At 48.5% G+C, this 17,773-nt stretch overlaps 2 protein-coding genes across 13 annotated transcripts in view; one reads left to right on the top strand and one right to left on the bottom strand.

The window, feature by feature from the left end:
* Positions 1–9,553, bottom strand: part of LOC103352463 (uncharacterized) — a 30,536-nt gene extending 20,983 nt beyond the window's left edge. For 2 of the 12 annotated variants that reach the window (XM_051834105.2, XM_051834109.2), the window contains exons 1-2: positions 8,891–9,553; positions 8,207–8,307 (exon numbers count right to left, since the gene is read on the bottom strand). In XM_051834105.2, the coding sequence (XP_051690065.1) occupies positions 8,207–8,250 (44 nt within the window). In that variant the 5' untranslated portion in view covers positions 8,251–8,307; positions 8,891–9,553. Of the gene's footprint in view, positions 1–8,206; positions 8,308–8,890 lie in introns of those variants that run through there. The other 10 variants (XM_017350917.3, XM_051834110.2, XM_070052982.1 and 7 more) reach the window with 8 other exon arrangements.
* Positions 9,554–9,667: 114 nt separating this feature from the next.
* Positions 9,668–16,092, top strand: NDUFA6 (NADH:ubiquinone oxidoreductase subunit A6). The gene is made up of 3 exons (XM_008275146.4): positions 9,668–9,909; positions 13,500–13,615; positions 15,898–16,092. Exons 1-3 carry the CDS (start codon positions 9,765–9,767, stop codon positions 16,027–16,029), a joined length of 393 nt encoding a protein of 130 aa, XP_008273368.2. The 5' UTR covers positions 9,668–9,764; the 3' UTR covers positions 16,030–16,092.
* Positions 16,093–17,773: the final 1,681 nt, after the last annotated feature.

The raw sequence follows: 17,773 nt of genomic DNA, 5'->3' as shown, positions 1-17,773 counted from the left end.
TTGGAGAAAAGGACAAAGAAGGCAGGGCTGAACAGAGAAAAGTTTCCAGAATTAACAAAAGGTATAAAACAGCAGATTCAATAAGTTGAGAGAATTCCAAATGGAATGTTCACACCACAGAAGTTCACACTGAGACACATCATAGTCAAACTTATGAAAAAAAAAAAAGTCTGAAAGCAGTCAGAGAAGAACAACACATTACCTGTATGGGAAAAAATAATTAAATAATAACTAATTTTTCAACAGAGACCATAGAAGCCAGCACCAAGTGTTGAAAAGAACTATCAACACAGAATCCCACTATTCAGTGAAAAGATCCTTCAGGAAGTACTCAGATGAAAGAAAATGAAGAGAATCTGTCACCAACTACTATGTCCAAATGCTTTTTTTTATAAGGGTGCAAAAACAATTCAAGGAGGAAATCTGGCTTTTAACAAAGGTTTCTGGAGTAATCAGACATCTGTAAGTAAAAAACAAAAACAAAAAACTAACTTCAATCTAAGTCTTACAAATTATACAAAATGGGCTATGGACTTAAATACATAAATAAAACTTTTAGGAAAAAAATTATGGGAGAAAATTTCACAGCCCTAGGGCTAGACAGTTTTTACACTTGACACCAAAAGCACAATCCATATGTATTAGTAAGCTTTCTGTTACTACTACAAAATATCTACGACAAGCTACTTAGGAAGAAAGAAGATTTATTTTACTAACAGTTTGGTATCCAAGGTCAGGCAGGTCTCATTGTTTGGGCCATATGATCAGGTTCAAGGATGGCAACAGTATAGCGAAGTATATGCAGAGGAACAATCACACAGTGAGCCAGGTAGCAGAGAAAAAATGGATCCTGACTCAGGCTTTTATAACCATCTCTCTTCTAAGAACTACCTTCCAAGGTCATGCCCCTAGTGACCTAAGGATTTCCTACTAGGTCCACCCACTAAATACCATAATTGAATTGAATTAAGTCTTCACCCTCTCAGACCATCCCAAGACTGAGGGGTACACATTTTAAACATCTGCATGAGTTTGAGAGCTATATCCAACTCAAACCATGAAAGAAAAAATGATAGGGGTCAGTGTTGTGGCACAGCAGGTTAAACCACAGCCTGCAATGCCAGCACCCCTGTGAGTGCCACTTCGAATCTTGGCTTCTCTGTTTATTTTTTTTTTAATATTTATTTATTTGAAAGAGCTACAGGAGCAAAGGCATTCGCAGAGAGACAGAGAGGTCCTCCATTCACTGGTTCACTCCCCCAAAAGGCCGCAACGACCAGAACTGTCCTGATCCAAAGACAAGAGCCAGGAGCGTCTTCTAGGTCTCTCACGTGGGTTCAGGGGCCTAAGGACTTGGGCCATCTCTTACTGCTTTCCCAGGACATAGCAGGGAGCTAGATCAGAAGAGGAGCAGCCAGGACTCGATCTGGCGCCCATATAAGATGTTGGCACTGCAAGCAGCAACGCTACCCGCTATGCCACATCGCAGGCCTCTCCTCTACTTCTGATCCAACTCTTCTAATGTGCTTGGGAAAGCAGTGGAGGATGGCCCAAGTGGTTGGGCCCCTACACCCACGTGGGAGATCCGGAAGAAAAACCTGGCTTCTTGGCCGGTGCAGCAGCTCACTAGGCTAAATCCTCTGCCTTCGGCACCGGCACTCCGGGTTCTAATCCCAGTTGGGGCGCCGGTTCTGTCCCGGTTGCTCCTCTTCCAGTCCAGCTCTCTGCTGTGGTCCAGGAGTGCAGTGGAGGATGGCCCAAGTGCTTGGGCCCTGCACCTGCATGGGAGACCAGGAGGAAGCACCTGACTCCTGGCTTTGGATCGGAGCAGTGCGCCGGCTGTAGCGGCCATTTTGGGGGTGAACCAACAGAAAGAAGACCCTTCTCCTCTCTGTCTCTCTCACTGTCTAACTCTGCCTGTCAAAAAAAAGAAAAAAGAAAAAAAAAAGAAAAACCTGGCTTCTGACTTCTGCCTAGCCCAGCCTGGCTATTGCAGCCATTTGGGGAGTGAATCAGTGGATGGAAGATCTCTTATTGTATCTCTCTCTCTAACTCCGCCTTTCAAATAAATAATACATTTTTTTTAAAAATGATAAATTGGGTTTCGTCAAAATTATGCACTTCTACTCTGTGAAACTACTCAAAAGATGAAGCTATACAACAGGAGAAAATATTTTCAAGCCACTATCTGATAAAGGACTAGTATTTAGAATATGTAAAGAACTCTCGAAACAGTAAACAATTTACTTAGAAAATGTGCAAAAAGGGGCCTGCGCTGAGGCGTAGCCAGTAAAGCCGCCGTCTGTAGTGGCAGCACCCCATATGGGTGCCGGTTCTAGTCCCAGCTGTTCCACTTCCGACCCAGCTCTCTGCTATGGCCTGGAGAAACAGCAGAAGATGGTCCAAGTCCTTGGGCTCCTGTATCCACATGGGAAACCCAGAAGAAGCTCCTGGCTTTGGATCGGGGCAGCTCTGGCCATTGCAGCCATCTAAGGAGTGAACCAGAGGATGGAAGACCTCTCTCTCTCTCTCTGCCTCTCCTTCTTTCTCTGTGTAACTCTGACTTTCAAGTAAATAAATAAATCTTAAAAAAAAAAAAGAAAGAAAATGTGCAAAAACACAAATACTAGAGACAATACATACATGGAAAATAAGCCTGTGAAAGGATACTAAAGGGATGGATGTTTGCCAAAGCAGTTAAGCTACTAAGCATTTTGAAGTGCACAGATCTGAGTCCCAGCTGCACGGATTCCAGCTTCCTGCTAATAGACACCCTGAGAAGGGCAGGGGATGGCTCAAGTGGTTGTGTCTCTCCCACCATGTGGAGGACCCAGATTGAGTTCCCAGCTGCTGATGCTGGCCTGATCCAGCCCAGGCTGCTGTGCGTATTTAGGGAGTGAACCAACAGATGGAAGATCTCTCCTTCTCCCTCTCTCTTTCTCTCCTTCTCTTTCAAATAATATTTTTATTTATTCATTTATTTATTTTGACAGGCAGAGTGGACAGTGAGAGAGAGAGAGAGACAGAGAGAAAGGTCTTCCTTTACCGTTGGTTCACCCTCCAATGGCCGCCGCGCTGCTGCCGGCGCACCGCGCTGATCCGATGGCAGGAGCCAGGTACTTATCCTGGTCTCCCATGGGGTGCAGGGCCCAAGCACTTGGGCCATCCTCCACTGCACTCCCTGGCCACAGCAGAGAGCTGGCCTGGAAGAGGGGCAACCAGGACAGAATCCGGCGCCCTGACCGGGACTAGAACCCGGTGTGCCGGCGCTGCAAGGCGGAGGATTAGCCTAGTGAGCCGCAGCGCCGGCCTCAAATAATATTTTTAAAAGAGAAATTTTTTAAAATAAAAAGGATGTTCAGTTTCAATGTCACTAGCTTCTATGGTTTGAATATGTCCCCCAAAGTTATGTGTTGGAAATTGAATCCCAAAGCAATGGTATGGAGAGGTGGGACCTTTAAGAAGTGATAAGACCCATGAGGGTTCTGCCATAATGAACAGATGAAAGCTGTTATCCCAGGAATGAGCTGGTTTTTGTGGGAGTCAGTACCTGCTAAAAGGGCAATTTTGGCCCCCCCTTTTCTGTTTCGTATTCTCTTGCCCTTTTGTCTTTCACCATGGGATGACACAGTACGAAGGCTTTCACCAGATGCCAGCACTATGCTCTTAGACTTCTCAGGCTCCAGAATTGTGAGCCAAATAAGTATCTATTATTTATAAATTACACAATCTGTAATAATAATGAACTAAGGAACCAACCACAATGGAAATGTAAATTAAAACTATAATGGGGCATCCCTATACACCTACCAGAATGGTTAAAATAAGTCAGTGCATTAAATGTTGAGGAGGATGTGGAGAATTTGAATTACTCATATATTGCTGATGGGAATGTAAAATGGTACAGTCACTCTGGAAAACAATCTGGCAATTTCTTAAATAACTAAATATATAACAATCATTTTTCCCAGCATTAGAGAAATGAAGACTTAAGTTGACACAAAAAACATATACAAATGTTTACAGTTTATATATAATAGCAAAAATTGAAACAACTTGGATGTCTTTCAAGGAGTGAATGACTAAACTGTGGTACATTCATACCATGGAATGCTATTCAGAAATAAAAAGGAATAATCAAGGCATGTAACAACCTGAATGAATCTTAAAAATATTATACTGAGTGGGGAAAAAGTTTATCCAAAAGGCTTATACTGTAAGATTTTATTTACCTAACATTCTTGAAATGACAGAATTATAGAAATAGAGTTCCTTGTCAGAGAATAAGATAGGGGAGAGGAAGAGACAACATGTAGGATTATTTTTTTAAAAGATTTATGTTTATTTATTTGAAAGACAGAGTTACAGAGAGAGATAGAGACAGAGAGAAGTCTTCCATCCACTGGTTCATTCCCCAGATGGCCACAATGGCTGGAGCTGTGCCGATCTGAAGCCAGGAACCAGGAGCTTCTTCCGGGTCTCCCATGTGGGTGCAGGGGCACAAGGGCTTGGGCCATCTTCCACTGCTTTCCCAGGCCATAGCAGAGAGCTGGATTGGAAGAGGAGCAGCCAAGACTTGAACCGGCACCCATATGGGATGCCAGCTCTTCAGGCCAGGGCTTTTTTTTTTTTTTTTTTTTTGACAGGCAGAGTGGACAGTGAGAGAGAGAGAGAGAGAGAGAAAGGTCTTCCTTTTTGCCGTTGGTTCACCCTCCAATCAGGCCAGGGCTTTAACCTGCTTCACCACAGCACCAGCCCCATGTAGGATTCTTATGGTAATGGAAATGTTCTGCATCTTGATCATATCAATGTAAACATCCTGGTTGTGATATTGTACTAGTTTTACAGGATGTTTTCATTGAGAAAAATTAGGTAAAGGTATACCTCTCCTTTCTGTATTAGTTGTTTTTTTTTTTTTTAATTTGTTTATTTGAAAGTCAGAGTTACACAGAGAGAGGAGAGGCAGAGAGAGAGAGAGGTCTTCCATCCAATGGTTCACTCCCCAATTGGCTGCAACGTCTGGAGCTGCGCCAATCCAAAGGCAGGAGCCAGGAGCTTCTTCTGGGTCTCCCACATGGGTGCAGGGGCCCAAGCACTCGGGCCATCTTCTACTGCTTTCCCAGTCCACAGCAGAGAGCTGGATTGGAAGTGGAGCGGCCGGGTCTCAAACCAGCGCCCAAATGGGATGCAGGCGCTTCAGGCCAGGGTGTTAACCCACTGCGCCACAGCACCGGCCCACTCTCTATTAGTTTTTATACAAGTGAATCTAAATTATCTTAAACACAGAAAAGGTGTACTATGAGGGGGTTTCAAAAAATTCTTGGAAAATATGTAGCATGAAAAAAAAAACTACACATGGATTTCAGAATGCTATTTTACAGGTCCACCAGTAATGAGAGTTCCTGTTGATCCACATACTCACCAGCATCTGGTATTGTCATTGCTGTACTTTTTTTTAAAGATTTTATTTATTTGAGAGGCAGAGTTACAGAGACAGGGAGAGACAGAGAGAGAGGTCTTCCATGTGTTGGTTCACTCTTCAGATGGCTACAACAGCTGGAGCTGAGCCAGTCCGAAGCCAGAAGGAGCTGCTTCTAGATCTCCCAAGTGGGTGCAGGGGCCCAAGCACTTGGGCCATCTTCCACTGCTTTCCCAGGCCACAAACAGAAAGCTGGACTGGAAGAGGAGTAGCCAGGACATGAACTGGCACCTATAGGGGATGCCAGTGCTGCAGGTGGGGGCTTAGCCTACTCTGCCACAGTGCCAGCCTCTCTGCCCATTTCTTGAGAGAGAGAGAGAGAGAGAGAGAGAAAGAGAAAGAGCCAAAGAAATGAGACAGAGAAGCTCTTTCTGCTGGTTCACTCGCCAAAAATGCCCGTAATAGCTAGGTTTGGGTCAGGCTTGAAGCCAGGAGTTGGGAATGCAATCTACCCATGTGGGTGGCAGAGACCCAATTATTTTAACCATCACCTGCTGCCTCCAAGGGTCTACATTAGTGGGAAGCTGCATTCAGGAAGCTGGAGCCAGGAAACAAACTCAGCCCCTCTGATGTGGTTACCTCAACCACTAGGCTAAATGATTGCCTCTCTCCATTTTAGACTATTTGCCTTTTTATATAATTGAGTTATAAGAGTCTACATATTCTAGATACAAATTCTTTATTGAATATATGATTTGCAAATATTTTCCTCTAGTTTGTGGGAGGTTTTAGAAGCCATTTTTTAAAATCATGATGGTGATTACTTCTGGAGGAGGCAGGATCACAGATCAACTTAAAATTATACAGGTAGATAGCATCATAGAGGTGCTGTGAAAAGCAGAGAACAGACTTTAGAGCCAATAACCTTAGGTACGAACCCAAAGCTATCAAGTAACTGTCTATGTCAGCTCTGGGAGTTATTTCATGGATGAGTTGTAAGGCCTAGGCAGTGGGCCTAAAGAATTTAAAGCAGTGGCTACCAGGGACATGGTACACTCTAAGTTTAACTTTTCTTTAAAAAAAAAAAAAGATTTATTTTATTTATTTGAAAGACAAGAGTTACAGGGGCCGGCGCTGTGGCAGAGCAAGTTAATGCCCTGGCCTTGTGTGGGGAGCAACTCGGACTATACTGTTACTGGAATTAAGACTTATTCTAGGCCGGCGCCATGGCTCAATAGGCTAATCCTCCACCTTGCGGCGCCGGCACACCGGGTTCTAGTCCCGGTCGGGGCACCGGATTCTGTCCCGGTTGCCCCTCTTCCAGGCCAGCTCTCTGCTATGGCCAGGGAGTGCAGTGGAGGATGGCCCAGGTGCTTGGGCCCTGCACCCCATGGGAGACCAGGAAAAGCACCTGGATCCTGGCTCCTGCCATCGGATCAGCACGGTGCGCCGGCTGCAGCGGCGGCCATTGGAGGGTGAACCAACGGCAAAGGAAGACCTTTCTCTCTCTGTCTCTCTCTCTCACTGTCCACTCTGCCTGTCAAAAAAAAAAAAAAAGACTTATTCTATACATCTGCTCTCCCACAATATGGCGCTGGGAGAGGAGCAAACAGCTTCTACCCAGCTGCCTCTCACCAACTTGACAAGCTGCAGGAGCTGCTCCTGATTGGAGGAGAGTAGCGTGCTCAGCGTGTGGGTAGCAGAGCATGGATTGGTGGAGAGGACTATATAGGAGGAGAGAGACGGCATGGTGGTGTGGGTTGGTTGGAGAGTGCGTTGGAGAGTTCGCGGGGAAGTTCGTTGCTTCGTTCTTTCTCATTTCTCTCTACTCATTCTTGCTTTGGGAGTTCGCTGTTTACTTATTCTTACTTTACTATAGAAAAGACTTGTAAAAAAGGGGAACAACAAGCATCCGGTCCGGTGCGGCTCCTCCGCGTGCGGAGGAGCAGCAGCCTTGCTTATTCTTTTTCACTTTTTAACCTTTACATTTTACAACTTTTTTACTCTTTTGTAAAAGCACTTAGCTTAAAACACAAATATATTGTATAACTGCACAAAATTAGTTTTCCCTATTTAAAAATATACTAGTCTCATGTATCATTCACATCCAGAATTCATGTTTTTCAGATAACTATTAGGGATATAATTTCTAAAATTAGAGCAATCAAAATTCCTACTTTCCACTTGAATGCTTACACTGTCCTCCAACGTCAGTTACACAACTGTAGAGGATAAGAGTTGACATCTGACTCAGCATGTAAGAAACAACATCGGCACATTAGTCTGATCATTTGCCAATTAGGAAAGGTGAGCTGTGTTCCAACTCTACTAGAGAGTCTTTCTTTTTTTAATATTTTGTTTATTTGAAAGTCAGAGTTACATACAGAGAGAAGGAGAGGCAGAGAGAGAGGTCTTCCATCCACTGGTTCACTCCCCAATTGGCCACAATGGCCAGAGCTGCGCCAATCCAAAGCCAGGAGCCAGGAGCCTCCCCGAGCCTCCACGTGGGTGCAGGTGCCCAAGCACCTGGGCCATCCTCTACTGCCCTCCCAGGCCACAGCAGAGAGCTGAATAAGAAGTGGAGCAGCCAGGTCTCAAACCAGCATCCATATGGGATGCCGGGGCTTCAGGCCAGGGCGTTAACTTGCTGCACCACAGCGCAGGCCCCATCTTTTTTTCTATCTTTAACACTGTTTAAAACTTTTTTTGTTGAAACCTAAGGCACAAACACAGATATTAGCCTAGGCCTACACAGGGTCACGCTCAGCAATAATCACCGACTCCTACCTCCCCGTCTTGTCCCACTGGAAGGTCTTCAGAACCAATAACATGCACGGAGCATGTGACGACGGCTTCTTTTGAACTCTTCCTGAAGGATCTGCCTGAGCCTGTTTCACAATTAAAAAAAAAAAAAAAAAGAAGAAGAAAAAAGTAGAAGGGGTATAGTGAGCACACAAACCAGTAACACTTATTAACACTTATCAAATAGTATGTTCTGCACGTCTCATATGTGCTATGCTCTTAGACGACTGAGAGCATGATAGGTCTGGTCACACCAGCACCACCACAAGCGCCCGAGTAAGGCATCCTGCTAAGGCAGTGACAGCTGAGACCTCGCAGCCACGGGCATTTTTCGGCTCCATTCTCCTCCTGGGACCCAAACAAGTGATATGGCCCACGTGTACACGCTTTCTTTGTAGAACTCACTTAAGTATACAAAGAATACTTTTTTTTTTTTTTAGCAAATACTTTTCAAAAGATACTAAGAGAGTGGGAGGTCATCCAATCCTTTAAAATGGAAAAGGCTGGATTCAGGGCCATATCCCGCACGCAGGGTCCCAAAGCTGAGGCCAGCCCCAGCCCTTGGCCCTTTGCAAGGGAGCGACAAAGACCCCCAGGCAGGAGTCCGGCAGGGGCGACCTAAGGCGGCCAGAGACCGTGAGGCTGCAGCCGCGGTCTCCTCAGCCGTACCGTGGGATGCTGGGCCCTGCCTGGCCCCGCGGACGCCCTCAGCTGTTACTTCTTCCTCTCCCCTCGAGGCTGTCTTTGGTGTGCAGCAGTAACGCCCGTGGGCAAAGCCCAGCAAAGAAAGAGATGCCCAGGATGGTCGCTCCATCCAAGCTTCCGTCCAGCTGCACGGTTCTGGGTTGCTTCTCCCAGAGACCCAGGGTTTGGGCTGCAAACGTCCTTGACTGAAAGGCGGCAGAGGTACAGCCCACCTCCCTGCGCTGTGGAGAAGCGCCAAAAGCCAACGGTAAGGAAAGGGCGCTACTGTCCAGACCGCAGACAGGAAGAGTTGGTTTATAGAAAGAAAAAACAAAACAAAAAAAGAGTCCGGCTGCTGAAGAAACGCCGCTGAGGGACAGGGCCGGCGCCCGGCATCTACCTCAGTCATCGCCTGGGGCCCGCGTCCCAGGACCTGACTGAAAAACCTGTCCGGAGCCTCGCGCCAACGGGCTCTAACCAGCCAGCGCGGAGGAAAAGTGGGCCTGGGCAAGACTTGGACAGAGGCTCCGCCACAGCGCCGAAGCCCCGCCGCCCAGCGGCCCGCCGCCCAGCGGCCCGCCGCCCAGCGGCCCGCCGCCCAGCGGCCCGCCGCCCAGCGGCCTGCCTCACAGCCACCGCTAGGGAGCCCGACAGCCGAGACGGGCAACCCCCACCAGCAGTTCCTGTCCCGCCCCGGGTGGCTCTCCAGCCAATCAGAAAGCCTCGGAGAGGTCCTCCCGCCCACTCATGACGCGCAGGGGCGTGGCGCGCCGTTGCAGCCAATGAGAAAAGAGGTTCGTCTCAGAGCCGCACGCGCAGGTCGAGAAGCGGGTGGAGTTGAGGTGATTGCCTTCGCAAGATGGCGGCGAGCGGCCTCACTCGGGCTGCCGCCGCCGCTGCGGCCAGCGCCTCTGTGAAGCCCATCTTCAGTCGGGACATGAACGAAGCCAAGCGGAGAGTGCGCGAGCTCTACCGCGCCTGGTATCGGGAGGTGCCGAACACGGGTGAGAGGCGGCGGCGCACGCGGGGCTCCCAGAGGCAGGTGCCCAAGGTCGCGGCCGGCCGCGGCCGGATTTCCCACCGGCCGAGCTGAGGTCACCGGCTTGGGCAGAGGCGACTCAGGTGCCTCGGGGGCAGTGGCTCGCCCGAGCGTATGGTGAACCCGACCTGGCGGCGGCCCGAGCGGCCGTGCCCAGTCTCCGTACAGCCCTCGTAGGCGTGCTTTGGTCTCTTGTCCCCCGTGGTTCTTCCTGAAGCCCAGGGAGGAAGGGCAGGCACCGCGGGGCCCACAGCTGGCCTCTGGCGCCTCTGGACCCCGAAGTCAGCTCCCGTGAGGTTTTATCACCAAAGCGGCCGAGCGTCCAGCGCCCACACCTACCACGGAAAAAGAAACGGAACCAGAGCAGGGAGTGACTTTCCCAAGGTCATCCAGTCAGCCAGCCCCTTCCCCGCAGTCTTCGAAGCGCAGCTCCCTGGGTGCACCTGCCCCGGCACCTACCATCCCAGAACGCCTCCCAGTGCTCAAATGCCGGAGCACCCGTCGGCTGGTATTAGTAAGTAATCTCCGAGAGCGGAGAGTCCGGAACCTTGGCGTCCCCCTCAGTCCTGCCCACCGGACTGGAAAGGTTAGGGAAATCCCATCGACACTGAGCGGGGGAGTAGAGATGGCAGGGACCGTCTACACTGTTGATTTGATTGAGTGTGGGACCGTCTACACTGTGTTGATTTGATGGAGTGTGCTTTAACACGGGCCACTGCTGATAGAGGGACGGTGTCCTCGAGTTGGAGCACGGAGCCCCCTCGGGCTGCGGGAGGAGCATGGACTTGGAGGGCCTCCAGGCCCTGCCCTTCACCTGCTGTGTGATGGTGCTTAAGTTTCCTCACCTGCAGACCTGCAGAATGGGGTAATAGTGGGTTGTCGGAGAGTTCCTGTGATCTGTCTAAAGTGCTGAGAACAGGGCCGGGCACGCTCAGTTGAGTGCTGGCTGCTGCTGCTGTTTGTAGTTGTTGCTTATACCCTAGCCGGAGACCGCGCAGAACGCGACCTTGAAACCTGAGGACTGCTTCCGTTCTCAGAGCCCCTGGTTCTCAGGCTCTTTTCCAGAGATTGCTGGTGACCAAAACTTAAATCCATCTGATACTAAGAGAGCAATTTTGGACTGTTCTTTCAGGGACTGTCATTCAAATGCCTTCAGGGAACAGGGGGATGACTCTGTGTGTGTGTGTGTGTGTGTGACAACAGCAAATAGGGAGATGCCTTCCAATTCAGACGCTTAAAAACATGAATACTTTATGAGCATCCCAGACCTTTTGGGGCAGGAGGGAGACCTGGGTTCAGGAGGGTAAAATTGAGTGGTTGGGTTGAAGAGGGAACCCAGGTACCCTAACTCCCTCTGAACCATCCCTTCCCAGGGCCCTCCTTCAAGTGATCTTTGGAAGGAATTCCCAGAGTCAGAAGGGCCTTGGGAGGAGGAAAGGGCCAGGTGGGCGGGCCACCCTCCCTGTAGAGGGAAGACCAGCGATGCGGAGCTGCTCAGTTACTCAGGCCTCTGGACACTGGTGTGGTGCCGCCACCACCACTCCCGCTGAGGAACCAAAGCAAGGATCGGAAGGAGGTGGTAGTTACTCACAGTGCCCGATGCTTACTGAATGCCTGCAGACGATGCAGCACTATCCTAAGTGCTTTACATCGCCTTATTTTAAGGTGGGTTCTGATTGTTTCCCTGCCCCACTAAATCTGTCTCCGGTCACCCCGTTAATAAGTAGAAGAGGTAGACTTCAGAACCTGCCTATGCAGTTCTAGTACCTGGCTCTTAGCTTCCACTCTAGTTTTTCCTGAATTTCCCAGGACTTTGTTGGGCATGGGAGACGGAGCCAGAACTGCCTTTGAATGTGGATTTAAAAGGAGACCTTCTGCAGAAGCAGTTCATGCACTGCTGTTTCTTGTACTGCAGGGTCGGTACTACATGCCTGGAGAGAGACAGAGTGAATGAAACACAAGCCCTCCCTGTCTTCAGGGGTCTCAGAGTCTGCTCAGCATATTGTACAGAAACCCAGAGTGCACTAGAGCTATAGGGGCGGAGTGCTGTGTGTGCTCCCAGCCAGCACGTGTGTTGTGCTTGTCTACAGTATGCTGTCCTTGCGTTTTCACCAGACTTCTGAAAACGAGTTAGGGCAGACATGATCTTCTTTCCTGTTTCCAATGAGAAAACAAGCAGAGAAGTCTGTACCCCCAAGAGGGGTCTGGAGTCTGGAGACCCTCCCTCGCTTATCTGACACTCAGGCCCCTTTCCATTGAGCCGCCCTGCCTTCCCCTTTAAGTACTGCCTGGTATGAATGCTGCCAAAATGAATTGGAGCAGACAACTGAGAACTGTACCAGTGGACTCTCCTAATCTTTCAGAGCCTCCCTGGTTCAAGAAATCCTTAATAACTCTGGGAAAGCACATGGACTGGAAAAGTCACAGGTATCCAGAAGAGACACTTCCTTATCTTCCTGTTGAGCCTCTCAGAATTTTTTCAAATTGAAATGTAAATATTCATGTTGCAAAGAAAAAACTAGGCACTTCCATGGTGGGCTTGAAAACCACTGACTTAAACCAAAAGACAAGCCAGCAAGCTATGGCTTGGCTATTTGTTTGCCTCCCTGCAGCCCTTCTCACTGGGGAAGAGTGTGTCCAGGGGGGTTGGAATGGGAGGAGGGAGCCCAGGACAAAGCTGTGGGTATTGTCTAGAGACAGTGACTCTTGAGCTGAGAGGATGGGCACTCCTACCTATCACACGACACCCTCTTCATGCCCTTTTTGTCACCAGCAAATCCACTGAAGCCTGAATGTGGCAGGGATGGGAATACAAGTGACTAACACCCAGTTTTCAGGACACTCCTGTGCCTCCTCCAGAGATGCAGGTCACTTGAGTCTGTGCCACCGTTTTAGGTGCTTATTTAACCAGGCTTGCTGAGTGTTGTGACGCATTCAGGGAGGACATGCTGTCCCTTAAGTCAGAACTGGAGACCCAGGGAACTGGAGCTGCAGCTTAAACTTCTTCCCCCAAGTAACCTTACATGCCGTCAGCTGCTTATTGAGTGGTAGCCTCCTCTCCTGCAGTAACCGTCTGCAGTGTCCCTCTGCCCCAGGTGGTGTGTACTTATAGCCTACACCACATCATTTTTGTTAATTCCAACCCCGTTGTCTTCTTTTTTTGGATTCTCTATGAAGATAAAATATTTATTTTGAGATTATTTTATGCCAGACACTACACAACAGCTCTGGAGTAGTAGGTATTATTGTCCTCATTTCACTGATAAATAAATGGGATCAGGTCCAGTAAGTGGCAGGGCTAGGATTTGAACCCAGGTTGTTCAGCCTCCTGCCTCTTCAATGCCGTATTGTTTCCCCAGACAATAGGAAAGCTCTGTGAGAGAAAGTGCCATGCCTCACATTTCTTTACACCCTCAGGCACCTAACTTTGGGGTGGGCTATTTGGTGAATGGAATGAATGGGCAGCTTGTATGTGTTCAGTGAATATTCATTGACTCAAGTTTTTAAAAAGTTTTAACCATATGATTTCTACCCTGAATCGTGTTTTCTCTCTAGTGCACTTATTCCAGCTAGACATCACCGTGAAACAGGGTCGGGATAAAGTCCGAGAAATGTTTATGAAGAATGCACATGTTACAGACCCCAGGGTGGTTGATCTTCTGGTCATTAAGGTAAATAACCCACACTCGACGCAGCTCTTTGGATGCTACTTGGGACACTTGCTCCCCGTGTCAGAGTATCTGGGTCTGAGTCCAGGTCCACTCCCATTCCAGCTTCCTGTTAATATGCTTCCTGTAGGGCAGCAGGGGTGACGCAAACTTGGATTCCTGCCACCCAGGTAGGAATTCTAGATGGAGCTCCAGGCTCCCACCTTTGGCCTGGCCCAGCCCCAGCTGTTGCAGGCATTTGGGGAATGAACAAGTGGGGAGGGGTGCGCTCTGCCTCTCCTTCACTCCTAAATGAACACTAAAAAGCCATTACTGGTTCAGTAGCTGTTGCTTTTGGTTTCAAAAGAGTAGTTGAATTTGGAGATTATTACCTAGTTGAATAGATTAAAAGATTGTTCAAGAAAAAGTCCACTGGGATTTCCATTTTACAACCAAGAAACAATAGAAGGAGGAATTTGATCTCTCTTGAACCTTCTGCTCCTGCTTTGCCTGGGTGCAGGCAGGGGAGCTGTCTAAGTCCTATGTACATGGGTTCAGAACGTGGGCCTGATTCTTTCTTCTTGGCCAGTCACATTAGCATCAACAGTAGTGTCAGCACGGACCAGTAAATAACATGGAAGAGAGAAATGTTGGGGCCAGTGCTGTGGCACAGTGGGTTAAGCCACCATCTGCAGTGCCAGCATCCCATATGGACACGGGTTCAAGTCCCATTGCTCCACTTCTGATCCAGCTCCCTGCTAATCCTCCTAGGAAAGCATGGAGGATGGCCAAAGTGCTTGGGCCCTTGCACCCACATAGGAGACCCAAAAGAAGCTCCTGGGTTCAGCCTGGCCCAGCCCTGGCCATTGTAGCCATTTGGAGAGTGAGCTAGCAGATGAAAAGAGCTCTTTCTTCTCTCTCTCTCTCTCTCTTCGTAACTCTGCCTTTCAAATAAATATACCTTAAATATTTATATAATTTTTTCATATTTATCACAATTTTCAACTCTTAGCAACCTTTTTTTTTTTTTTTTTAATGTTTATTTTATTTGGGGCCAGTGCTGTGGCACAGCAGGTTAAAGCCGCAGCCTAAAGTGCCGGCATCCTGTATGGGTGCCAGTTTGAGTCCTGGCTGTTCCACTTCCAATCCAGCTTCCTGCTAATGTGCCTGGGAAAGCAGCAGAGGATGATCCAAATCCTTGGACCCCTGCACCCACATGAGAGACCTGGAAGAAGCTCCTGGATTCTGGCTTTGGATCAGCTTAGCTCTGGCCATTGTAGCCATTTGGGGAATGAACCAGTGGATGCAAATCCTCTGTCTACCTCTCTTTCTGTCATATAAATAAAATAAATCTTTAAAAAAATTATTTTATTTGAAAGGCAGAATTACACAGAGAGAGAGAGGAGAGACAGAGTTATCTTCCATTCATTGGCTCGCTCCCTAGATGGCTGCGACAGCTAGAGCTGGGCCATTCTGAAGCCAGGAGCCAGGAGCCAGGAGCTTCATCCAGGTCTCCCACGTGGGTGTGGGGGCCAAGCACTTGGGCCATCTCCCATTGCTTTCCTGGGTGCATTAGCAGGGAGCTGGATCAGAAATGGAGCAGCTTGGACTTGACCTGGAACTCTTGTGAGATGCTGGTGTCGCAGGCAGCAGCTTTACCCGCTATACCACAGCACCAGCCCCAGATAATACATATGAAAAAAATGTTTAATGGGAACATAAGCCATCAGTTCTGCAGTTATAAGACTTGGAAACCTGGATGTCTCTCCTCTTGAGACAAGTAAACCATGGAGTTAAAGAATATTTGAGGGGCTGATGCTGCGGCGTAGCAGGTAAAGCCGCCAACTGCAATGCTGGCATCCCATATGGGCACCCGTTTGTGTCCCAGCTGCTCCTCTTCCGATTCAGCTCCCTGATAGTATGCCTAGGAAAGCGGTGGAAGATAGCCCAAGTCCTTGGGCCCCCATATCCAGGTGGAAGACCCGGAAACTCCTGGCTTTGAATTGGCCCATATCCAGCCACTGAAGCCATTTGGGGAGTGAACCAGCAGATGGAAGACCTTTCTCTCTCTGCCTCTGCTTCTTTGTAACTCTGCCTTTCAAAATATATATATATATAATTTTTTTTTAAAATATTTGAAAGGCCTCAGAGATCATCCAGCCCCTCATTTTTCCAGGTGTTAAAATTGTTTTCTAGAAAGAGTAGTTACTTGCCCAGGCTCACGCAGCACAGAAGAGAATCCTGGCCTTCAGTGTTGTATTCCTTCAACGTTATCACTTTGACAGCCTCTCCCCTCATCTGTGCAGGGAAAGATGGAACTGGAAGAAACAATCAAAGTGTGGAAGCAGCGGACACATGTTATGCGGGTCTTCCATGAGACAGAAACACCAAGGCCAAAGGATTTCCTGTCCAAGTTCTATGTTGGCCATGACCCATGAAGTCACTCAGTGGAAAGGTGCATGTTGCGATGTAATTATTTTAAATAAACTCATTATACAACAGCCCCTGCGTGGTAGAATTCCATTGATGAACTGATTTTTCTGTCTCACTTTGTACTCAAACAAGTGGAGTCTTGGTATACACACCACCTGTTCGTTCCCTTTTCTTGAAATGCAGAATTTGCTGTAAATTAGATAGAATTCTTTCTCAGACCCTTGTATGTCAGTAAACAAGGGATGGGGCCATCTGTTCAGAATGTCACACAGGATATGAGGCCAGATGACTTTGTCGATTTAGTTCTGCTTCTGAAGTCTTCACGATTGGACACCTTGGTGTCAAGGCACCACACTTACCCAGCTCCTTATCCAAAATTAGCCAGCTCTTGCTGTGGGGGTCAGAGCAGCGCTAATGGACTCAGAAATAGAGCTCACAGAACGGACTGTTTTTCCCTGGGTTCTCAAGAGAAAGGATGCTCAGAGGTCTCAGCCCCCTGCTTAGAACAGCACTCGTTCTTGAAATGAAACTCCTACTCGCTAGGCACTGCTAAGGACACAGCTACTCATTTACACGGAGCAGAAACAGTCCTGCTGTTTTGTAAACTCTGGTGTAGGCCTAAGTGAAAGGGAAATACCAGCCCAGGTTAAACAACTGATCTCTGCTGGTGTTGCACGGGGCCTTCTCCATTCCTTCCCTGCACAGCCCAGTTACTGAAGGAGAATTCCACAGAGCGATTGCCAGACATGCAGGGGAAAGGCAGGGTTGAGCTCGCTTGGTTGCTTACACCTTCACTGGGCATTCACCAGAGGCCTGACACTGTTCCCTGCCAACAACAGGCTCGTGGAGTCACCCTGTGAATCCCCGCTCTTTGTCTTCAAGGATCCCAATGTTGTCTTTTCACTTAGGGAACCCGCGTTTCAAAAGAATCTAATAATGGTCTTGGGTAGTTGTAAACTAACAGAATTCCTTATGACTGGCACATGATAGCTAGCCAGTATTACTGCAGCTTTAGTTAGACTGTACAGCTTTATTATGGGAAAACAGTTTGGGTTGGGCTTTTATGAAGAATGAAAATAGGTCTCAGACCCCATAATTACCTTTGTGGATCCATAGAGACCTGTATATCCTGGGTTGTACATCAAAGGCCTCTGTTTCTCAGAAAAGGGACACCATGGGGCTGGCTGTGGCACAGAGGGTTAAGCCATGGCCTGTAGTCCCGGCATCCCATTTGCGCACTGGTTCAAGTCCCAGCTGCTCCACTTCTGATCTAGCCCCCTGCCAGCATGCCTGGGAAAGCAGTAGAAGATGGCCCAAGTCCCTGGGCCCCTGCACCCACGTGGGACACCAGATAAGGCTCCTGGCTTTAGCCTAGCCTTGTTCATTGCAGCCATTTGGGAAGTAAACCAGCGGATGGAAGATTCTCTTTCTTCCTCTCTCTTTCAAATAAATATTAAAAGGGGGGTGGACACCAGGGGCCAAGGTTGTGGCATAGCAGGTAAAGTCGCCTGGGATGCCACCATTCCATGTGGGTAGTGGTTCCCGTCCCAGCTGCTCCGCGGCCTGGGAAAGCTACAGAAAATCGCCCATGTGGCTGGGCCCCTACGTCCACATGGGAGACCGAGAAGAAGCTCCTGGCTGAGACCTGGCCGTTGGGGCTATTTGAGGGAGATACAGGATCCATCTCCCTCTGTGTCCCCCTCTCCTCTTTTCCTCCCCTCTCTGGTCTCTGTAACTCCCGCCTTTCAA

The sequence above is a fragment of the Oryctolagus cuniculus genome, chromosome 11 (genome assembly GCF_964237555.1).
Source record: "Oryctolagus cuniculus chromosome 11, mOryCun1.1, whole genome shotgun sequence".
NCBI classification, from domain to species: domain Eukaryota; kingdom Metazoa; phylum Chordata; class Mammalia; order Lagomorpha; family Leporidae; genus Oryctolagus; species Oryctolagus cuniculus.
The sequence above is the reverse complement of the archived record's forward strand: the minus strand, read 5'-3'. Positions and strand labels throughout refer to the sequence as shown.